The sequence below is a fragment of the Triturus cristatus genome, chromosome 3_1, assembly GCF_964204655.1.
Source record: "Triturus cristatus chromosome 3_1, aTriCri1.1, whole genome shotgun sequence".
NCBI lineage: Eukaryota > Metazoa > Chordata > Amphibia > Caudata > Salamandridae > Triturus > Triturus cristatus.
Window position 1 is genome coordinate 1,050,474,983 of NC_140583.1, and position 25,267 is coordinate 1,050,500,249.

Below are 25,267 nucleotides of genomic sequence, written 5' to 3' on the forward strand. Positions count from 1 at the left end.
ATTTCAGTTTCACTTTGTACGTGCTCAGGGGGCAATCACAGCCCCCAATCTGCCCCCCCCCCCGGGGGGGCAAAAAGACCACTAGACACCAGGGAATTGGAAAAAAATAAAAATAGGGGTGGGGGCTGCCCAAAACGGGCAGGCCCATGCCCCCACCCCACCCCCCAATTATTACAGTCTTTCTGCCCCCCCGGGGGGCAGATGGGGCATTGGCCCCTAATCTGCCCCTTCGGGGGGCAGAAAGCCCACTATACACCAGGGATTTCTTTTCATTTTTTTTTTAGGGTGGGGGCTGCCTGAAATGGGCACGCCAATGCCCCCATCCACCCGCCACCATTACAGCCTTTCTGCCCCCCCTGGGGGGCTGATGGGACATTGGCCCCCAATCTGCCCCCCCCGGGGGGCAAAAAGACCACTAGACACCAGGGAATTGGAAAAAAAATAAAAATAGGGGTGGGCGCTGCCCAAAACGGGCAAGCCCATGCCCCCCTCAATTATCACAGTCTTTCTGCCCCCCCGGGGGGCAGATGGGGCATTGGCCCCTAATCTGCCCCTTCGGGGGGCAGAAAGCCCATTAAACACCAGGGATTTTGTTTGCGCAATTGTTTTTAGGGTGTGCGCTGCCCGAAACGGGCACACCAATGCCCCCACCCTCCCCCCACAAAATTGACAGTCTTTCTGCCCCCCAGGAGGCAGATGGGAGCTGTAGCCCCCAATCTGGCCCCCCCTGGGGGGGCAGAATGCCCACTAGAAACCGTGGATTTTTTTGTTTTATTAGTGTAGGGGTAGGGGATCTCCAAAATGGGCATGACAATACCCCACCCCACCCCCAGAGAAATTCCAGTCTTTCGGCCCCCCTCGGGAGGGCAGATGGTGGCAGTGGCCCCTGATCTGCCCCCTGGGGGTCAGAAAGCTCACTAGGCGCCAGCGAGTACGCAGGCTTTTTTTATGCGTGGGGGTGGGGGCTGCCCAAAATGGTCATACCAATGCCCCCACCCCCACAAAAATAGCCACAGTCTTTCTGCCCCTCTAGGGGCATATCAGGATGAAACCCCCTTCCCCGATTCCCCCCCAGGGCGGCAGAAAGCCCACTGGGCTCCGAATGTGCATACCTGAGGATTATGGCCCTAGCGCAGTTGGCACGTAGGCAAAACAGCAAACCTGTAAATTTTTTTAAACTAGACACCGAGGGGAATCCTGGATGGGGTGACTTCACTGGCTCTCACCAGGTTCTGTTACCCAGAATCCATTGCAAACCTAAAAATGTGTCCAAAATAACACATTTTCCTCACATTTCTGTGGTGGAAAGTTCTGGAATCTGCGTGGGTCGACAAAATTCCACCCACCCTGCGTTCCCCAAAGTCTTCAGAGAAAAATGGTACCTCACTTGCGTGGGTAGGCCTAGTGCCCGCATCAGGCAAGGGCCCAAAACCTATTGAGGAGACATCAAAATTACCTATCACAAAACAACCTGGTTTTGCAAAGGGGGTCCCATGAGTTTTTGGCCCCGGGCTTGGAGGCCATCTAGGGAAACCTACCAAACCCACACATTTCTGAAAACTAGACACCCGGGGAGGTATGGCTTGTGTGGATCCCCCAACGTTTCCTCACTCGTGTGGGAGGCCCAAGTACCCACGACAGGCAAGGGTCCAAAACGTAGTGCACCTCAACAGGCAAGGGTCCTAAACGTAGTGCGCCTCACTACGTTTTGGGCCCTTGCCCGTGGCGGGTCCTTAGGCCTCCCACATGAGTGAGGCACCGTTTTTATCAGGAGACCCGGGGGAAAGCTGGGTGGTAGGAAATTTGTGTCAGCCCGGTGATGCCACAACTTTCCCACACAAAAATGTGTGAAAAAGGTGATTTTTTCAGCTAAATTTGAGGTTTGCAGGGCATTCTGGGTAAGGAAACGTTGGGGGATCCACGCAAGCCATACCTCCCTGGAATCCCCCGGGTGTCTAGTTTTCAGAAATGTATGGGTTTGGTAGGTTCCCCTAGATGGCCACCGAGCACCGGGCCAAAAACCCAGGTGACCCCCCTTGCAAAACCAGGTCGTTTTGAGGTAGGCAATTTTCATGTCGCCTCAATACGTTTTGGGCCCTTGCCTGTCGCGGGTACTTGGGCCTCCCACACAAGTGAGGCACTGTTTCTATCGGGAGACCCGGGGGAACGCTGGGTGGTAGGAAATTTGTGTCAGCCCGGTGATGCCACAACTTTCCCACACAAAAATGTGTGAAAAAGGTGATTTTTTCAGCAACATATGAGGTTTGCAGGGCATTCTGAGTAAGGAAACGTTGGGGGATCCACGCAAGCCATACCTCCCTGGAATCCCCCGGGTGTCTAGTTTTCAGAAATGTATGGGTTTGGTAGGTTCCCCTAGGTGGCCGCCGAGCACCGGGCCAAAAACCCAGGTGACCCCCGTGCAAAACCAGGTAGTTTTGAGGTAGGCAATTTCATGTCGCCTCAATACGTTTTGGGCCCTTGCCTGTCGCGGGTACTTGGGCCTCCCACACGAGTGAGGCACCGTTTTTATCGGGAGACCCGGGGGAACGCTGGGTGGTAGGAAATTTGTGTCAGCCCGGTGATGCCACAACTTTCCCACACAAAAATGTGTGAAAAAGGTGATTTTTTCAGCTAAGTTTGAGGTTTGCAGGGCATTCTGGGTAAGGAAACGTTGTGGGATCCATGCAGGCCATACCTCCCGGGAATCCCCCAGGTGTCTAGTTTTCAGAAATGTATGGGTTTGGTAGGTTCCCCTAGGTGGCCGCCGAGCACCGGGCCAAAAACCCAGGTGACCCCCCTTGCAAAACCAGATCGTTTTTAGGTAGGCAATTTTCATGTCGCCTCAATACGTTTTGGGCCCTTGCCTGTCGCGGGTACTTGGGCCTCCCACACGAGTGAGGCACAGTTTTTATCGGGAGACCTGGGGGAACGCTGGGTGGTAGGAAATTTGTGTCAGCCCGGTGATGCCACAACTTTCCCACACAAAAATGTGTGAAAAATTGGGTTTTTTCAGCTAAATTTGAGGTTTGCAGGGCATTCTAGGTAGGGAAACGTTGGGGGATCCACGCAAGCCATACCTCCCTTGAATCCCCCTGGTGTCTAGTTTTCAGAAATGTGTGGGTTTGGTAGGTTCCCTTAGGTGGCCACCGAGCACCGGGCCAAACACCCAGGTGACTCCCCTTGCAAAACCAGGTCGTTATGAGGTAGGCAATTTTCATGTCGCCTCCCTACGTTGTGGGCCCTTGCCTGTCGCGGGTTCTTGAGCCTCCCACACGAGTAAGGCACCATTTTTATCGGGAGACCCGGGGGAATGCTGGGTGGTAGGAAATTTGTGTCAGCCTGGTGATGCTACAACTTTCCCACACAAAAATGTGTGAAAAATGTGTTTTTTTCAGCTAAATTTGAGGTTTGCAGGGCATTCTGGGTAAGGAAACGTTGGGGGATCCACATAAGCCATACCTCCCTAGAATCCCCGGGTGTCTAGTTTTCAGAAATGTGTGGGTTTGGTAGGTTTCCCTAGGTGCCGGCAGAGCTAGGGTTCAAAAACTACAGCTAGGCACTTTGCCAAAAAAGGTTCATTTTTCACTGCGAAATTGAGGTGTGTCCACGATGCGTTTTGCGCCGTTTCCTGTCGCGGGCACTAGGCCGATCCACACAAGTGAGGTACCATTTTTATCTGAAGACTTTGGAGAACAAGGGGTGGGTGGAAATTTGTGGATCCACGCAGATTCCAGAACAATCCACCACAGAAATGTGGGGAAAATGTGTTTTTGTTGGCAATTTTTTAGGTTTGCAAGGGATTCTGGGTAGCAGAACCTGGTGGGAGGCAGTCAAGTCACCCCATCCTGCATTCCCCTGGGTGTCTAGCTTTAAAAAATGTATAGGTTTGCTAGGTTTCCTTTGGTGCCGGTAGAGCTATGGTTCAAAAACTACAGCTCGGCACTTTGCCAAAAAAGGGTCATTTTTCACAGCGAAATTGAGGTGTGTCCACATTGCGTTTTGCGCCGTTTCCTGTCGTGGGCACTAGGCCGACCCACACAAACGAGGTACCATTTTTCTCGGAAGACTTTGGGGAACGCGGGGTGGGTGGAAATTTGTGGATCCACGCAGATTCCAGAACTTTCCACCAGAGAAATGTGGCGAAAATTTGTTTTTTTGGCAATTTTTTAGGTTTACAAGGGATTCTGGGTAACAGAACCTGGTGGGAGGCAGTCAAGTCACCCCATCCTGGATTCCCCTGGGTGTCTAGTTTTCAAAAAGTATAGGTTTTCTAGGTTTCCCTAGGTGACGGCAGAGCTATGGTTAAAAAACTACAGCTAGGCACTTTGCCAAAAAAGGGTCATTTTTCGCTGTGAAATTGAGATGTGTCCACGTTACGTTTTGCGCCGTATCCTGTTGCGGGCACTAGGCCGACCCACACAAGTGAGGTACCATTTTTCTCGGAAGAGTTTGGGGAACGCGGGGTGGGTGGAAATTTGTGGATCCACGCAGATTCCAGAACTTTCCACCATAGAAATGTGGGGAAAATGTGTTTTTTTGGCAATGTTTTAGGTTTGCAAGGGATTCTGGGTAACAGAACCTGATGGGAGGCAGTCAAATCACCCCATCCTGGATTCCCCTGTGTGTCTAGTTTTCAAAAATGTATAGGTTTGCTAGGTTTCCCTAGGTGCCGGCAGAGCTATGGTTCAAAAACTACAGCTAGGCACTTTGCCTAAAAAGGGTAATTTTTCGCTACAAAATTGAGGTGTGTTCACGTTACGGTTTGCGCCGTTTCCTGTCGCGGGCACTAGGCTGACCCACACAAGTGAGGTACCATTTTTCTCTGAAGACTTTGGGGAACGCGGGGTGGGTGGAAATTTGTGTATCCACGCAGATTCCAGAACTTTCCACCAGAGAAATGTGGGGAAAATGCGTTTTATTGGCAATTTTTTAGGTTTGCAAGGGATTCTGGGTTACAGAACCTGGTGGGAGGCAGTCAAGTCACCCCATCCTAGATTCCCCTGGGTGTCTAGTTTTCAAAAATGTATAGGTTTGCTAGGTTTCCCTAGGTGCCGGCAGAGCTATGGTTCAAAAACTACAGCTAGGCACTTTGCCAAAAAAGGGTCATTTTTTGCTACGAAATTGAGGTGTGTCCACCTTACGTTTTGCGCCGTTTCCTGTCGCGGGCACTAGGCTGACCCACACAAGTGAGGTACCATTTTTCTCAGAAGACTTTGGGGAACGCGGGGTGGGTGGAAATTTGTGGATCCATGCAGATTCCAGAACTGTCCACCAGAGAAATGTGGGGAAAAGGTGGTTTTTTTTGGCAATTTTTTAGGTTTGCAAGGGATTCTGGGTAACAGAACCTGGTGGGAGGCAGTCAAGTCACCCCATCCTGGATTCCCCTGGGTGTCTAGTTTTCAAAAATGTATAGGTCTGCTAGGTTTCCCTAGGTGCCGGCAGAGCCAGGGTTACAAAATTACAGCTAGGCACTTTGCTAAAAAAGGGTAATTTTGCAATGTGAAAATGTGGTGTGTTCACGTTGGGTTTTGAGCCATTTCCTGTCGTAGGCACTATGCCTACCCCTACAAGTGGGGTACCATTTTTATCGGGAGACTTAGGGTAATTCAGATTTGTAAAGGAACTGTTATTACCTATTGACTTTCGATGCATTTCTGCCTTCCAAATGAAAGAAGTTATTCTAAAAAATGACTGATAATTCTCATGCTAGTATGAGTATCCCAATTTCGGAAATGTGCAAATATCTACTGTTTCTAAACTCTATATTTTGTTCCCATTTCAGAAATACATAGGTGTCTTTCATACCGATTTTTCCATGTACACATTTTTACAGAATAATTACTATATACCCGGTACATAATAAAAAACCATTGCAAGTTGCTGCTCAGTTTTTGGCTCTGGGTTCGTCGGGTTCTTGGTGAACCTACAAGTCCTATATATCCCCACAACCAGTAATGTCCAGCGGATGTAACGGTATATTGCTTTTAAAGAGCTGTCAAAATTAGAAGAAGTTACAGGTGAAAATGTTGACACAAAAGGCGCTTTTTTTCAACAAATTTTCAATTTATCCTATATTTAACTGTTAGTTTCTATAAAGAAACATTGATGGATCTACACAAATGACCCCTTGCTAAACTCAGAATTTTGTCTACTTCTCTGAAATGTATAGCTTTCCAGGATCCATTATTGCTTTTGTACCCATTTCTACCGTTAACTGGAAGGAGGTTGAAAGCACAAAAAATAGGCTATGTCCCAGAAAAATGCCAAATTGTGTAAAAAATTTTGGGTTTCTGACAAAAGTCTGGTATCCCCTAAAAGCTGGGAAAATGGTGATTTCAGCCCCACAAACCCTTTTTTGATAAAATGTGTAGGGAAATACCCAGAGGCTTTCATTTGCAGTCCGTTTTCCCATTTTCCCCCCAAAAAACTAAATTTTACTGTATTTTGGCTCATTTCTGTGACCCCTCCAGGGGAATCCACAAACCCTGAGTACCTTCAGAATCCCCATGATGTTGGAAGAAAAGGACGCAAATTTGGCGTGGATACCTTATGTGTTCAAAAAGTTACAGGGGCCTAAGCGCGCACTACCCCAAATAGCCAAAAAAGGGCGTGGCACAGGAGGGGAAAAGGCCTGGCAGCGAAGGGGTTAAGCACAGGACACAAGTTAATATTCCATGAATTGACTCTGAGCAGGCCCTATTCTGTTGACATGTGTTTTGTGAGAGCTCCAAGACGTAGTCAGTTATAGTTCATTGACAATGTAAAGGTTATAATCACCGATACAAAGCAATACCAGAGAGCACAAATATTTGGGGTATATTTTAGAAATGTATTTCATTAGTAACTTATTGTCTTAGGTATTTGTAAGTGGACCTAAAGTATGGGAAGGAAAAATAACTACAATTGTTTACTGCTTTGATTTGTAACTAACACTAACCTCAACAGTTACAAAAGATCCCAAATCTACTAGCCAAGATATCTGCCCTATTTATACACTAATGTAATTAACCTTTGTGAGAAGTTGGCCTGGCATATGCTGTCCTCTAGTTATAGGGGACACCTTGCTCCAGTCCAAATCGTCTCTTATGGTGATAGGTTAAAGACAACCTTTAAAGAAAGCTATCCTAGTGGTAGCTGTGGAGAGCAGCCTTCAGGCTAAGTCTTGAAGGAGTGTTAAGCTTATTGTTTTACCATAGACAACCTCTTGAATAACCAAATGAAAGAGTAGTCCACACAGGTATATATATAAAATATATGTATTTATTCTAGGAATAACCCCACTAGTCTCTTTATGAGGCTAGAGGTGAAGATACAATTCAAACAAGCATTGATAGTTACAATAAATAGCACTGGAATCACAGAGCCCCAGGGGGGGACCAAACCATATATCAAAAAAGTGGTATAAGAACCATGACAATTCTACAGACAATGCCTAGGGCATTTAGGGTTGCTGGCACCTTGTGAAACCACCCAAGGTAGTGAGGAAGGGGACCCATGGGAGATGCGTGCAGTGGCTAAAGCTACTGTCGGGATCTCTATTAAAGCCTATGGAGAATGTCGCGGTTGAATTTTACAAGTTTAAAAACACTTCTAGCAGGAGTTCAAGTTCAATACTTTAGAGTTAATCTTTTGAAGGGCCCACACCCACAAGAGTACCGAGGTACCACTGTTACCTGCCCCAGGGAAGCCGGGTGCATAGGTCTTTTTCGATGTTGGGTCGCGGGCTGATTTTCAATGGCAAAACGTGAAGAACTGCTGCTAGCCAGAAGCGTTGTCTTTGTCGTGAAGAATGAAAATGTAGATCTTGTAGAGAAGGACCTGAAAGCAGAGGGGACAGAGTCTGGGTCACGGCACAGTGACCAGGGGGCTCAAGAGAAGGAGCCCTTCAACGTCGGGTGCTTCCAGGTGGAAGAGGTGTAGCTTGGATCGTCAGCCACGGGGTCCAGGAGACATCAAGGAAGGCTAGCTTCTGGAGAGCAACAGTCCCACAAATTAAGAGGGTCGCTGCGGTGTTAGTGTCTGGATTGTATCCACTAACCCTTGGCAACTGCAATCCATGCAAGAAACACAAAACTGCTACTGGTGCAGACCCACGAGATCTGAGCAAGGTTTCCAGCAAAGAGACTGAAGAGCAGGCCTGAAGCAACCAGGGGAACTCTTGGAATCGAAGATTGACCTTCGCTAGGGCCCACAAGTTGAGAGACAAGGGACCGTGGGAGGCAGCAATTTGGTGTGAGTAAAGATGCGCCCACGGGTTGCCAGAGCAGGCTCGGGCGTCAATATTTGGCACAGATGATGCTGAGAGGTTGGCTCAATAATGGGCTAAAGCACAACTTCCCCACTTGTCGGGGTCGGGTGCTGTGCAAGAGGTGGCCGGTGTCCTGGGGTATTGGGGATCTCGGCACCCACGGGGTCCACGGTGCTGAGCTTTGCTGTGCACACTCGCTGGCCTCTGAGATGCTTGGAAACCCACCTCAAGGTAGGAAAGAGTCGTCGATTTCCGAAGGAGCAGCAAGGTTCCAACCAGGTCACTTGCAGTGTTTCAGGTGCCTGCCAAGCAGGGGGGTAACTCCTTTACCCCAAGGGAGATTTCTTCAGTCAGCTGTGCGGCAGCAAGTCGAAGTTCAAGTCTGTGAAGTTCAAGAATAATCAGAGGCTCTGGGGACCCAGTATTCACCTTTATCTAAAGATTTGGGGAGGGTCCAAATCAGAGCCCACCAATGAGAGGTCAGGCGGGAAAAGGGTGGCTACACCCTCTCCCCTTTGTGTGTTTCCCACCTGGGCAGGGGACAGGATGCCCCTGAACCGGTTCCAGGCGGTGTATGCAGAATGGAGGCACTGGGTAGGCCTACGTGCAACTCTGAAAGGCATCCTTTGGTGCACCCACCCAGTTCCAATCCACAAAGTCTGTCTGGGGAGGTGGGAACACCTCCCTGCAACAGGATCCCTATTGTCCAGCTGCCGTGGCTGGAGTTCTGCCCAGCAACAGGCAGCCAGAGTCGTGTGGGTGGCGGGTAGCATCCATTTTGTACTACGTGTGCACTTTTAAATTGGTGTCTAAATTCTGCCGCTTTTCCCATTTCGCCCCTCTAGCAGGGGGGAATCATGCCCTCAGTCCCATGGCTGGATTGGGGGTATGATTCCTACATGTTTGACACCAAACACGATATGGTTCTGTTCGGGATATACTTACAATGCGGTTAAGAGTATATGGTATGGCTACACTACAAACAACCCAGCAATGATTTTACGAAGGTTGCAGAGGGGCCCTACTCAGGTAGGGGTCCCCCCTCACACATATCTCAGCACCCTGCCTTGTAGGATTAGCAAGGCCTGCTTTAGGGGTGACCTATGAGGATATATGTGTTGTATTAAGTGGGATACAGGATACCTATATCCCTGTAAGGAGTGCAAGCACCACCTTACCCAGACTACAGTAGTGGTCTGGTGGTGTCATTTGGTATGGCTGTCCCAGGGGTGGCACAATAAGTGCTGCAGCCCCTGGTAGGCCTCTGAGGGACCCATGCCCTGGGTACCTAGGGTACCATCTGCAAGGGAATGATAGGGTGTCCTCAGTATCCAATTGGAAGGTACCTAGGGTACTCACATCAGTTTAGAGAAGAAGCAGATAGGCTGGGGTCCTGGATAACAGGATCCCAGCCAGACTAGTCAAAAACCATTCAAATACCAGGCAAAAAGTTGGGGGCAACCATATAGTCAGATTCCACCTTCCTACAACCTTGGTTTACATTTGCTAATGCTTTGCATTGGGTTTGCGTCACAACAGTGTGCAAAGTGTTGAGGTGGAATTTACTATCCAACAAAAATCAGGATTTGTGTTGAAAAGTTCTCCAAAGTAATGCATAGTTGGGCTATGTGCTACTTTATACTACTCTATTTCCAGTTTCATTCCATGGGTGGGTGTAGGACTTAGCCCTTTTTGGCTAAAGTCCCTAAACTTTTTGCTTTCCCCCTATACCTTTTTATGACATAGTGTTGCCAACTTAAATGCTTTGGACACTTTGCCACTGCTAAACAGTGTCAAAGTGTAAGTGTTTCCTGTATAAAGTAATGGTAATTAGTTGTCCATGATTGGCATGTATGCCTTACTAAGTGAAGTCCCTAGTAAAGTGCACTATGTGTGCCAGGGATGGTAATGCAACTGCTACTAGTGGGCCTGCAGCACTATTTGTGCCACCCACACAAGTAGCCTTAAAAAGGGAACTCAAGCCTGCCATTGCAGGGCCTGCACGCAGTTTGTTAAACTGCCATGTTGTTAAATCAAGTACATTCACTTGCCAGACCTTACCCTTCCCTTTCTGTGTACATCAGACACCCCTATGGTACGTCTAGGGTACCACCTGGACAGGGTGCAATGCATGTGAAAGGTAGGGCATGTACTACGGTGTGTGTCATGTCCTGGCAGTGAAATAATCTTCATTTCGTTTTTCACTGTTGAAAGGCCATCTTGCCCATAGGATAGAATGAGAAGGCTGTGTAATATGTTTTCCAGCCTATCTTCCTAAAAGCTTAAGATGGAAAGGTGAAGTTTAGTATGCCTGAACTCACAACGTAATAACACATCTTTTTATGTAGGTGGTTTTTGCATTGTGTGTTCAGAAGCCACTCTTTTAGAAGTGGCTGAGTTTGTGTGCTCTAACATTTCTGTGTGTCTCTGCCTGGCTGTGAATTTACTGTCTGGATTTGAAAGCGATAGGATCTGGGGACTATCTTGACCCAGGGGAGGGGGTGAGACAGCAACAGGCTGACCTGCATCTGGAGTGTAGGGGGAGGAGAAGCCCGTAGAGGTGAAGAGGCCTGGATTGCTGCTATAAAATAATTGGCTTATCTCCTGCTGAGTGATTGAGAATCCAGACCCCCACTAATCAATGGAAGAAAGGTGTCACTGGCAGGGAGACACGCAGAACTGGTTTGCCCCCTGAAGCACAAAGCCTTTAAAGCCATTGAGGGGTATAACTATGAGAGCTGAAGCCCCTGTACTTTGGAGAATGGCGTGATCAAGTGTGAACAAGACTGGAGCTACTTCGTGGTCAAGAGGACCTTTGCCAAGGAAGAAACAACTGAAGAGACTGAAGGATACGACTGACCCTTGCTGTGTGATCTGGGGATGGCCTGCAGTTTGCTGTTTCACACAGCAAAGTCCCTTTAGCCTCTCCTTGCTGTTTAAAGCAAGGAGAGGCTAAAGGGACTTTGCTGTGTGCTGTGTCCCCCCACTTGAAGGACTTTGCTGTGTGCTGTGTCCTGAAGTAACTATCTCCAAGGGCCGGAGGCGAGCTGGCTCCCTATTTTGAAACACAGGAACATAAAAGTTTCGAGGAGAGTCTCAGCGGCACTGTGGGAGTGTACCTGTTGCCGTCTGAGACCCTCGTAAGAACTGCCTGTGATCGTGGGCGCCTGATGTCCAAGTGAGTCTCAGTGACGCTGGGTACTTGTGCTTTGTGCAGCAAAGATGAAAAACGATGACCCGTGACCTGTTGAACTTCATCCAGATGGTCAGAAATGGTAATTTTTTAACGTTGCAATTCATCGGCCTGTGATGGGGGCACCTGGAATCCAAGCAAGGATCAGCGACGCTGTGTGCGTGTGCTTTTGCAACCTGAGCCCCGTTGTGAGGATTGTACAGCGATCGTGTGCACCAGAATCCAAGTGAGTCTCATCGACGCTGTGAGCGTGTGCGTTGTCCACTGTGAGACCTTCGTGAGGATCTACCTTGTGATCGTGTGCACCAGAATCCACATGAGTCTCATCGCCGCTGTGTGCGGGTGCATTGTGCACCGGGAGACTTTCGTGAGGATTCGGTGTGTTGTCGTGTGCACCGGAGTAAAGTGAGTCTCCCCGACGCTGTGCGTGTGATCTTCGTGCAGCCTGAGACCTGTGTGTGGAGTGCCCAGTGATCTTGCACCCAGAGTGAAGGAAGACTCAGTGACTCCGGATGTGTGTGCTTTGTGGCAGCCTGAGATCTTCGTAAGTGAAGCGGCCTGGACCGGCAGTCCCGGAGGAGCTGTGTTGCCGGCCCGAGCCGACATTGCCATTTCACAAAGCTGCTTGGAGGCCCAGCCACTGGGCGAGGAGAGGAGAGTGGGTTTGCGCCCCCCAGGTACCGTGTGTGGTTTCCTGGGGCGGGTCATGGGCTCAGAGGGAGACGCTCTCGGCCTCTCTCTCATGTTGGCAGCACATGCCTCTTCTTCGGCTTGTATTGCGACCCGTATTGACAAGGGAGTGGCAGTACAGGGACTGGAGTGCGAAGCTGCACTTTGGAATTACATCGTACTGTGTTGGGGGCAACTGTGAGAGGCTGACTGAAGGTCAGATGAGGAGGCGGAGAGACCGCCTAAGGTCCGGTGATCGGGCCTGAGTTTACTACGTAGTATTCCATTTCTAAGAGCGGAGTACCTGACTGACGTATTACACATTGCAACATTTCTGTATAACAAACTACTTGATTGTCGTATGACGCATTGCCTTGTTCCTGCATAACGAACTACCTGATTAGCGTATTGCGCATTGCATTATTCCTGCATAACGAATTACCTGATTAGTGTATATGCATTGCCTCATTATTGCAGAACGACATATCTGGTGGTTGGATTACGCATTTTACCTTGCAAAGTGCCTGATTGTTGCGTTACGCATTGCATTCTTTTCATTGCAGAGTGTCCGATTACTACGTTTTGCATTACAGTATTTTTACATTGCAAAAGTACCTGATTCTAGCATTACGAACTGTATGACATGTGATTAGGAGTACAGGAGAATGTTTAGAAGTGCTCGTTGACATCGCCAGAACTTACAAGGGCTAGCTGGCCTAACACCCAGCCAGGAGAAATATTACACAACCTCATATGTTGGTTTTATATCGTGAGGTCTTATCGCATTTCTTTTTACATAAAGTTTATACTTGTTTTATAAAACTCGTGTGGGGTCTATTTGTGGTGTCATCATTGGATTATTGTGAGCGTGGTTGCGAATACTTTACACATTTGCTTTGAAGATAAGCCTGGACGCTTGTGCCAAGCTACCGAGGGGGTGAGCGGGGCTATCTAAGAAGGTGACCTTCCTTTGATGTTGGAACACGGGTCCTTACTTGGCCTAATGTGCCTACCTCAGCCAACCAGGGATCCCTGGTCTAACAGTGGGATATAGGCGATCTCTCACAACTATCCATGGGTTTTGATGCAAATTCTTATTTACTAAGATTTGTAGATGAGGATTTGTGCCAAAATCCTACACCTTCTGGTGGCAGGCATAATGAGGAGAAATATTTTTATTTCTCCTTGTGAGAAGTTGGCCTGGCATATGCTGTCCACTAGTTATAGGGGACACCTTGCACCAGTCCAATTCGACTCTTAAGGTGATAGGTTAAAAGACAACCTTTAAAGAAAGCTATCCTAGTGGTAGCTGTGGAGAGCAGCCTTCAGGCTAAGTCTTGAAGGAGTGTTAAGCTTATTGTTTTACCTTGGATAACCTTTTGAATGACAAATAAAAGAGTAGTCCACACAGGTATATATTCAAAATATATGTATTTTTTCTAAGAACAAATCCCACCAGTCTCTTGTGAGGCTGGAGGTAAAGATACAATTCAATAAAGCATTTAAACAAAAATAAATAGCACTGGAATCACAGGGCCCCAGGGGGGGACCAAACCATATATTAAAAAAGTGGTATAAGAACCACGACAGTTCTGCAGACAGTGCCTAGGGCACTTAGGGTCGCACTCGCTAGCCCCTTACGAAACCACCAAAGGTAGTGAGGAAGGGGACCCACGGGAGACGGGTGCAGTGTTTAAACTACAGTCGGGATCTCTATTAAACCCTATGGGAAATATTGCGGTTGGAAATTAGAAGAATCTGGACACTTCTAGCAGGAGTTCAAGTTCATGAGCTTAGAGTTAAGCTTTTGGAGGGCCCACACCCACGACAGTACCGAGGTACCACTGTTACCTGCCCCAGGGAAGCCGGGTGCATAGGTCGTTTTCGATGTTGGGTCGCAATCTCGTTGTCAATGGAAAAAGGTGAAGAACTGCTGCTGGCGTGAAGCGGCGTCGATGTTGTGCAGATTGAAGATGTGGATCTTGAAAGAAAGGACCTGAAAGCAGAGGGGACAGAGTCTGGGTCACTAGCCAGTGACCAGGGAGCTCAGGAGAAAGAGCCCTTCAATGTCGGGTGTTTTCAGGTTGAAGGCGGGTAGCTTGGATCAGCAGCCACGGGGTCCAGGAGGCTTCAAGGAAGGCCAGCTTCTGGAAGGCGACTGTCCCACAAAGGATGAAGGCTGCTGCGGTGTTAGTGTCCGGATTGGATCCACTAAGCCTTGGCAACTGCAACCCACGCAAAGATCACAAAACAGCTGCGGTGCAGACCCATGAGGTCTGAGCGAGGTCTCCAGCAAGGAGACTGAAGAGCAGGCCTGGAGCAATCAGGGGAGCCCTTTAAAGTAAAGATTGACCTCCGCTAGGTCCCACCAGTCGAGAGACAAGGGACCACGGGAGGCGGCAATTTGGTGTGCATAAAGATGAGCCCAAGGGTCGCCTGGGGAGGTGGGAATACCTCCCTGCAACAAGATCCCTATTGTGCAGCTGCCGTGGCTGTAGTTCTGCCCTGCAACAGGCAGCCAGAGTCGTGTGGGTGGCGGGTAGCATCCATTTTGTACTACGTGTGCACTATTAAATTGGTGTCTAAAATCTGCCGCTTTTACCATATCACCCCTCTAGCAGGGGGCAATCATGCCCTCACTCCCATGGCAGCCACTCTTAAGTTATCACGCTATCGCGATTACTTATAATGTGGTTAAGAGTAGATGGTATGACTGCACTACAAACAACCCAGCAATAGTTTTAAAGAAGGTTGCAGAGGGGCCCTACTCAGGTAGGGGTTCCCCCTCACACATATCTCAGCACCCTGCCTTGTAGGATTACCAAGGCCTGCCTTAGGGGTGACCTATGACGATATATGTGTTGTAGTTAAGTGGGATACAGGATACCTATATCCTTGTAACGGGTGCGAGCACCACCTTACCCAGACTACAGTAGTGGTCTGGTGGTGTCAGTTTGTATGGCTCTCCCAGGGGTGGCAATATAAGTGCTGCATCCCTGGTAGGCCTCTGTGGGACCCATGCCCTGGGTACCTAGAGTACCATCTACAAGGGGCTGATAGGGTGTCCTCAGTATCCAATTGGTATGTACCTAGGGTACTCACATTAGTTTAGAGAGGAAGCAGATAGGCTGGGGTCCTGGATAGCAGGGCCAAAGCCTGGCTAGAGTCAGAAAACAGTCACAACATCAGCAAAAAGTTGGGGGCAACTATGCAGTCGATGCCACTCTCCTACACTCCTTTTTTTCCAACATTGCACGTAGGCTCCTTTGTGTAGCACACATACAAAGTAGGAAAAGTCTCAAAGGATAGTTTTTTTACTGGAAGGGTTCCCTTCCACAAAACGTATGCTTTAGAGAATGCACTCACCTGTGCACTATTGAGCAAAGGTGTGTGCATTGGCGCATCAGCACGGGGAGAGGGAAAATGCATCATATCCTAATAGATATGGTGAATATTTTCTCTCTCCCCTTGGTTGCTGCTCTGCCTTTCATCAACTATAATAATAAATCTGGGCCCTGATTTCAAGTGACTGTTAGAGGGATGCAGGAGAAAGGTCCTCCCAAATGCAAAATTATTTCCTATGTCCTAAGAAATAAAGTACATTTCAGAATTAATCTATCACATTTTTGTGTGAAATGAATTTTTCTGCCACATAATCCAGAAGCTTTGGAAGAAAATAGCACCAAAATTGTTGCTTGATTACTTTATCAAAATTATATATGCATAAATCATTTGGAATTTGGTCTGATTACAGATGTGTAAAGGGGAAAACAAGGAGAATGGATAACATGTAAGGAAAACATTTGGTAAAAATAGTTTACTGTGCAGATGCGAGAGCATGAATCTGGAGACATGTCTAATTAAGTAGATCTCACAAGGTAAAACATAAATAGCTCCTACCATATTCTGTGAATCTTGATCCACAGAGTTAGCATAAAATTTGCTTACCAAATCTCACATAAAATCCCTTCTGTGTACACCGAATAAGTGATGCAGTGGAAGCATTGTTTTTCCTAACAATTTAGGTTTTATCTCTTCTGCTACTTCCTCATTTATCCCTCTAACCATACTGGGCCCTCTACAGTTAGACGGATCACAGCATCACCCATACCACAGAGGCGAATGGTCCTCTGATAGTTCTTTCTCTGTCGATAGGAGGGGTGGAAATTAGGGTGTTCAAAACACAACATTAGCTACCCAATGAGGACCATTAATTGGTGACAAACTCACAAGTTTGAAATAAGGTTTCAATATACCACTCTTAGGACTAAAAGTAAAGTATCAAAATGGGAAACCCAACCACCTTAATAAGTTAATTCTAACTAAAATGATGCACATTAGGGATAAAGTTTAAAGTCCACCACGGGTGAGTCCACAAGCATGGGCAAAAAGGGGCCATAAGGCAAATTCAAGTAGTTTGGTACATCATCCAGATCAACTGCTCAAAGCAGCAGTATCAGCAAGATGGCAGTCCAAAATACATATCAAAAGATGGTCATAAATTCATAGGACAGTGTTCCGTTCTAGCAACAAAAAGGAAAAACATAGTGTCTGTTCATAGAAAAGGAAAAAAGGTATCGTAGTGCCCTTCCTTTGGGGTTTCTTCTTCCTTTATAGAATTTATGAGGCTTTAGTCATTTAGGGTCACTCCATCACATGATTAGTTTACGAATGTAGTCACCAAATACATTTAGTTACCCTGGCATGCTTTCCTATGCTCATCATGAGAAAGAACTAGCTTTCGATGCCTCATAGGTTTATCAATGGTAAGAAGTATACAATGTAATCGATAGCAACGGGTTTGAGTTGACTTTCCCAACAAAGATTTAACAGTGAACTTTGAAAGAATGTCCTTTAAAATAAGATGATACATGTACAGAACAAATAAAGAAATATTTGCAAAAATGCCAAAGGAGCATAATATTTGGCTAAGGAATAAATGCAGCTGAGGAAAGAACACGTTTTAACGGCCTTAAATGCATATGTCAGTTATAAATGATTTAAACTCAAACATTTTATAATAAGAGAAAAATAGTAATGTTTCACGAATGTATTATTATACGAAATAGATTAACGTTAACTATGACCTACTGCAACAAATTTCAACATCCACACATGTAAATCATTTAAAAAAAATAGTTTTACTAAAATCATTTCTTGTTTTCTATAATCATTAGGGTTTCTACTATCACATTTCTACGTTTCAATTTCCTAACTAATTTTATTGCATTATTGCACCATTATCTATTCATATAATGCATTCAATATAAAGCAATAGACATGTTAGGTCACATCATTATAATCATTAGTTTCACCAGTAAATGAATAATAGTACATTATTTTGATATGTACTCTTGTTAAGAAAACCTATTAATAAGAATTATAACCCATTAGCAATATATTTTCATTTTTCCATTACTTCCAAGCGTGCTTTTACGGTGCTGTCAATCCACTTGTCTCAACTGCTGAGTTACATCATTCAACACGTGCAATGTGCACGTTCAGGTTGTTTTGTCTATATCGGTAAATGTGTTGTGTACAATGTTTAAAAAAAATTCTGCTTCATCATAAGCTTTGTTCATCACTGCCTCTTTATTTTTTGCTTTAGGTGATGTTACCCTATCAGTCAATTCCAGGATATTCAACCATTGGTAAAAGCAACACCCTTTTATTATTTTCTATCTTGTTTTACATGATATTTAAGTTATTTCTCACAATTATTAACCCTTTCCTATCTGTCTGCTCTTATTAGACCCACAATGCATTGATTTAGCTGTAACAACGTCTTCACTTCCGATGACCGATGAAGGAGGTCTATACACGGGATGGATTTCTCAACCATCTTCTGGAAGTCTACAGCCTTTAACCCAATGGGCAACATGCACCGATTACGCTTCTCACGAAGTGGTCAGCTGCCCTTATACAGGTGACATGTATGTTCAGCCGATGTGCCCGACCTACACTGTGGTTGGATCCTCGTCTGTGCTGACCTATGCTTCACAGCCACTCCTCACTAATTTTGCGGTAAGGGGCATCTTATTGGCATTATGATTTGAATGGTTGGCCTATATTGGTTGCATTGCCATGGACCCTTCAGTGATCGAAAATGAATACCATTATAGAGCATTGATGAAGAACTAGTATAGATATTATTTAATACGTCTATATTAAATGGGAGCATGTAAACAATGTATAAAAACCTGTCTCTAATTCCTTACTACAGTCGAGATGCAGCATTTGTAGTCACCTACAATAACGAAATAACAAAGGAACTCCACTGTGTATTAGGTTATTAAAGTTGAGATATCACATCACAATGCCTCCTGGATACTAAGGTCCATGACCTTATAAAATAACTCAGCCTTCCGCCTTGTTCCTCTGTATGGTCACAGAACCTCTTGCTAAATTGCAATACCTGTACAATGTACACCTGGAAGGTACTTTATCTTGTATATCAAGCAAACAATTATTTTTCTACAATGAGGATTTTTTGACAGCAGCAGGAGAAGGAAATAATGAGACATTTCAATATTCTATGGGTGTCCTGTTTTTTCACAAGCGCTGCATCCTTGTAATTTTTCATGATTTGTATAAATGATCAATGTGTACACAATAAATCCAACTCAAACATATTTATGTAGTCATTAGTTAACTTGAAAATCTGGTATAGTCAGGGCCTCAGGGCCTCATGGAGCAATGTAAGAGATCTAAGTGCTGGGCAATGAGCCAAAATGGGCAATATGGCTTATTAAGAATAAGACACATCCCCACCAAAACAATTGAGGGTGGGGGTTATGGATTGGGAGCAGGGGATGATCTCCCAAGACTAAGAGAAAGGGATACACTCTGTGTGCAGGTATGGTGGAGCAGATATTGTGTAGCGCTGACATCTAAAATAAAGTAACTAGGATAGTCTGCATTTTAAGCTTTCAAATGTGTACTTGGACTTCAATGACATCACAGAAGGCGCTGATCCTGCAAACACAGATGAGGTCAATTCACATATATGTTTGTAGCCTTCCTATAAACTTATTGTATTAGGGTCTGAATGCATTTTATGATAAATATCTTTTGTTTTAACCAGACAGGGAACTCCATAAACAGGTCTCCAAGGACAGAGCATCAGTCCCTTTAGTGACACACATGCAGGTAAAAATCAGCTGTGCCAAATGCTTCCAAAACTAACTTAGCCTTAACAGGAACGCATTACAGTGTACAGTTCATGGATGAGGTTACTGGGAATGATCCACCACATCCCACTATTGTCATCCTCATCATCAAAACCTGTTGTATGAAAAACATGGACCACAATATGAAAATGTCTTATTTATTGATTACATCCCCAGGAGCAATTGCTGCTTCTAAAGATAACTACATGTATCATAAAGAATATAAAAACATGTGAGGGTCAAAACAACTAGTACTTCATACCTGCAGGTGGCGTTATTGCTAGAACATTGTGATGAAGTATTTACATCTACGCAAAAGCCATTAGGTATGTTTTAGGAGAAAATTGGCAGAAGGTTATGAAGATGGTGAATGGAGACTTGGATTGTCTTGAGAAAAGAGAGGAGGAAGACATTAAAGGAACCCAGTGTTCCATTAAAGAACAAAAGATAAAGGCTTTATATGCCCTTCTGGAAACCACTATGGGTTTTGATTGTAAGAAGCTGGACATTTGATTGGCTGGAGGGTATAGTGTGAGTGGAGGTAAGAAGATGGATGGTTTGCCTGGAGCTGCAGATGACATCAAGTGAAAAAAAGGAGACATTTTGCATTATGTACCTTAATATGTTTATTCTTCATACATTCACCAATAAATGTACGCAGTTTTTGTGTTTCCAAAGGGCATATTTGACCACAGTAGTGGAAAAGGCAACACCACTACTGTCCTCCCTTTGTTAATGACCTAACACCCATGACAAACAAGTAATAGTTTGAGGTTTCTTGATCATGAACTAACTAGATCTGTATATCTCAGATCAACAAAGTACTTCAGAGATCCCATGCCCGTCAGGACTATCAAAGCAGCATTATATTTCCTATACAAACTACTACTATACATTTCCTCCTTAGCACAGGGAATAATGCTCAATATGCTCAAATTGGGACAAGTAACATCCCTTCTCAAGAAATGCTTGATGACTCAAAAAACCCGCAGCAACTTTCATCCTGTCATCAACCTCCCTTTATAGAGAGAAATGACTGAAAAATGTTTGTCAAGCATGTTAAATAAAGTGATGCAGAAAAGCTCATTACAACCTATCAACGAGGCATCAACCCACTGTGCAGCATTGAAACTGCCACCCTCAAAATTCTGGATATGCTTTTACATGCTGGATGAAGGTAGGACAATTCTCGTCATTGTTTTGGACTTATCCACAACTGTGGCATATTTAACCATATGAGATAGAGTTGGACCCTCAATAAACATATTGTGGTTTCAAGGTGGTTGCCTTTAATGTTTTCCTCTTTCTTAAGGAGTATTGGTCAATAGTTTTGGATAGGAAAAACAAGATCAAACCCTACCAAAATTTCCAGGGTTGCTCCTACAGTTCCATAATAGCTCCCGTAGTTTTCAGTCTGTATATGTAAAACTCCAGGAACTATTTGGGATGTGTAACAATGTTCTTATGTTTTATTTAAAATGCATTATTATTATTTTTAATACCAAAAATACAAATAAATTAAAGAACAATAAATAGCCCTCTTACTTGACCTATGTATAACTACAGATGCCTTAATTAAACAAACCGTGAAATTGACAGTGTAATCTTCATGTTTTCATGGGAATGAGATTTCTCATTAAATCTAGTCAATTCCAAGCCAGTAACTTAACACGAGTAATTGCATACATCAAGTCAGATACTACTGTGCTGCCTGCCTGCCATTGCCCACAGTGGTCCATTGTTGGAAATGGCCATCCATGCATGGTCACCCCCAAACCTGTTGCCTTCCTCCTCCCCTTTTTGCTCAATACATTTTTTTGGGCCATAGGACTCTGAGCACTTTACCACTGCTAACCGGTGCTAAAGCGCATGTGCTCTATCCCTAAAACATGGTAAAATTGCCGTATACACAATTGGCATATTTATTTACTTATGAGTCCCTGATACAGTGCACTATGTGTGCCCAGGGCCTGTAAATTAAATGCTCTCTCACCACTTCTCTGTGTGTGCAGTTTAAACTGCCATGTCAACCTGGTAAAATAAAGCTTTTGCTATGCCCAAACCTTCTTTTTTAATACATATAAGTCTCCCCTATGGTAGGCACTGGACAGCCCAAAGGGCAGGGTGCAATGTATTGAAAAAAGCAGGATATGTACTTTTAAGTTTTTCATGTCCTTAAATTCATTTTTCACTACTGTAAAGCCTGTATCACCCATGGGATAGCATTGGGATCATCTTATTACATTTTATAAGCACAATTTCCAAATGGGAAGATATAACTTGTTTATGTTTGGTGTCTCTGGAATCCTAATTTAAAATCCTAACTGATGGTGAAGTTGGGTTTTAAATTACAATTCTGAAAATGCCACTCTTAGAAATTTAGCTAGCTTGAATCGAGTGGCAAAGTGAGCAAGGGACCAACGTCTGGGCATACCCTGCCAATTTAGGACGAACAAAGGAAACACAAGGAGATGATGTACGGAGTGCTGAAACTGTTCAGACACTCACCCTCAGTCACATATCTGGGTTGAATCCATCATCATTCTTTAGCTCACTTCGCCACCTCAGTTCAGACCCAGCTATATGCAAATCAGTCTTGATCCTGTGCCTTATGGGAACAGTCCAGCCCGAACTGCCAAGCCAGGTCTTCCCTGAACCGGAAACAAGCATCCTGGGACCGGTATCTGGTTATTATTTTTTGCTGAGCGGTGCATCCTCGAGCCAAATGAGCAGAACCGATGCATCGTCACTGCTACCTGGATAGGGCCTGGCCCGGATTTCCACATCAACCTCGCATCTTTGAAATCAATGCATCACCAAAGACGTAGCGCATCTCTGACCCAGATCCTCGCATCCCTCGTCAAAAGCAGCTTGATGCCAACATCCGCCTCTGCATCACAGCCTTGAAGTTCTTTAGAACCAGCACATCACCGCAGCTGCGTTTCGCATCCTCATTGTCCAGACTTTGCATCGCAAGACTCATTAATGAGATTCTCAATGATAACGGACAGGACCTCGCACCGCAGCAACACCGCATCTCGGAACCAACGCATTGCTTCGATCCACGCAATATTCAGCTAATTTGAAATACTTTATTCAGGGGTGCCTAACCTGGTCCTTGTAGCCGGCTCATGCTCCATCGCAGTCGGTCTGAACCTTTGACTTTGTCCAGGTCCGACGCAACTCGATATCCCTTGTTGACACTTTTTGTTTTATGGCGCTATTTTGCCCTATAACTTTGCAATTCAATATCTCCAGTTTCCCTGAATGAATTGTTGTCTTTTCTGTCTTGTTATATTTATTAAAACATTAGCTATTTTTCTAAACCTGGTGTGGGACCTTTTTGTAAGGTGGGTTCACTGTATTTACAGTTTGAAGTGTTGCACAAGTACTTTACACATTGCCTCTAAGTTTAACCTGACAGCTCTTGCCAAGCTACCAGAGGGTGAGGACAGGTTAAATTAGGGTTTGCATGCCTCTTACCCTGACCAGAATTATGGTTGCTGCTTGACCAGGGCTCACACCGCAGTCAACCAGTAAACAGTTCCCTGCAACACTCGTCTGGCCAAATCCACCCTCCTGGTATCCACATAAATATTACAAAGTCATTATCAAGACTGTCCATATTCCTTCTACCAATTGTTGCTTACTCTCCCCTTTCCCACACACTCAACAATCACTCCTTCCATCCATAGTTAAAGATTCACCTGCACTGCTTAATGTGCTCAATTTAGGGTGTTCTGCTTTCATTCTCTCTTTGCTCAGGTCATCTGTGTTTGCACTTTTGTTTTTTGTAAACAAAATTCTGAGAGAGTCCACAGCGCCAAGGGAGCCACTCACAGTTGAGGTATGGTATGGCGCCCCTTGCCAAAGCAGTCCCTCTCCCCTTTTTGGGGAATGATCCAGTAGGTAGGTCTTGGAGTCTCAGAGACCCCTCTGAGAGAGTCCACTGCGTAATAGGAGCCTCTTGCAACGGAGAAGGGGGAATGATGCCACTTCCCCTGGGATCACAGTTTACTGGACTTTGGACGCAGCTTTTTTGCGTCTACCGGTTTGTGCCCCCGTCACCCTCCCCCTCATCTTTCTTGCTGGGTCTTTCACCCTCCCCCCTCCTCTTTACCCCCTTCATTCTATGTCTACTTCCCCTGCTCCTACCCCCTCTCCCCTTGAATCTTTCCCCTCGCCTGCTTTTTCCCATACGTATATGTCCTTATTGTTTGTCTCGACCTAACATGTAACTATGTAGCTATGCCCTAACAACTGTGCAACCTTTGTAACGATGTAATCTGCAACTATGGTCTGATACTCATGTAAAGCGCTCTGATAACTCCGGGTCTAGCCAGCGCTATATAAAACCTTTCAAATAAATGAATAAATATTAACATTTTTGATATAATAGACATTTCTTCAAATTACAAATTAGATAATTTGTTCAGGATACAAAGATCACATAAACATCACTACAAATCCTTGCACAATTAACCAATACACCATTCCTACCCCCAACTTCTCTAAGGTCCCACCCCCACCATACCATGTATTACTGTGCTACATCTCTCACGCTTCATATTTTCCATTCCAGATTATTCTCCATTCCAGGTACACACCTCTCATATTTCATATTCTCCATTCCAGGTATACAGTTTCAGAAACTCCAGAGTGTGCTCCTTCCTCTTCCTCATTAAATTACATATCTCAGACCCTCCAGGTATACAGTTTCAGACACAGCTGCTACCTATTCTTCATGAAACTTCTTCTACATACATTCCTCTCTGGATACATCTTCCAAGTCACTATCTCTAAGACAATCCAATAAATAATCCCACACACGAGCCCTTCATTGATCCCCTTCCTTTCCTCCCTTCTCTATGTAAGACAACACGCTCATAGCCTGCCCACCGAATCAACTCCTCCTTATGTCTTTCAACCCTAGGGGGCTCTAGCAGCATTCTAATGCATAATAATCACACAGCTAGAAAGTATCAGGGCCAAGTCGATAAATCCTGTATTATTTTTGTAATTGGCAGATCTAGGATATCCCCCTAGGATACTAATCAACGGAGTACAATCTATCATTGTCTGTGTAACCTCATTAATGTAGCTCACCACATTTCTCCAGAAATCCATCAATAGTGGACAAGACCACATCATTCAAAGCATTTCCACTCCCTATTCATCACAATGAGGACATGCCACATCAGTTCTTTGATAAATCCGAGATAAATTACCCGGAGTCAGATAAGCCCTATGTAAAAAATAGAAATTAATCAGCATCAATCTAGCATTCCCAGATGCAGTATATGAACAAGCAAGTATTTTCCCCCAATTCATTTCTTCATTACTGAAATAGGATATTCAAAATCCTCTTCCCATTTCTCTTGAAGGCCCACTAGATGTGTTACAATATAGTTCTGTAATGCCTGGTAAAAACATCACTGTCTTAAAAAAACTGCCAGTTATAGTACATACCTGACAAGCACTATGTTGCTGTGTGTCGTCTACACCCCTGCCCCAATGAACAGGCACCCTGGCTACTACCACCCAATGTAATATAAAATTGCCCTCTTGGGATCTCAAAAGTCTGAAATATCCTCAAACAATAGAAGCTCCCCATCTCTATAAAGTTCCCGTATTCTATGCACCCCATGATTAGACCATTCCACTAGACTGCTCATTATTTCACCCTATACAATTTTCTCCAAACTTCTCAATGGGATGTCTGGGGCATAGGGCACAAGAACATGAGTTAGCTGTAGAACACAACACTAACAATGCCACACAACCTGCAATGCAGTGTAGGACTCTCTAACAGGCCTTCTCGGAGCCAAGGGGATTCTGCACAGAATACATAGATCTGGTAACAATACCTTATTTGCCTCGTCAGGAAATCTACGGGAATGGATCCATTGAGCAAATCACTGCAAGTGCACTGCTAAATGATAGGCCTCAAAATCTGGAGCCGCTAATCCTCCCATAATTGTTGGTCAT

The 25,267-nt window shown here is 45.2% G+C and overlaps 1 protein-coding gene across 1 annotated transcript in view; it reads left to right on the plus strand.

Moving 5' to 3' along the window:
• POU2AF1 (POU class 2 homeobox associating factor 1) overlaps positions 1-25,267 on the plus strand; it is a 228,482-nt gene that overhangs the window by 196,754 nt on the left and 6,461 nt on the right. Inside the window, exons 3-4 of the mRNA XM_085645816.1 lie at positions 17,719-17,761; positions 17,863-18,134. Of these exons, the coding sequence (XP_085501942.1) occupies positions 17,719-17,761; positions 17,863-18,134 (315 nt within the window). The remainder of the gene's footprint in view (positions 1-17,718; positions 17,762-17,862; positions 18,135-25,267) is intronic.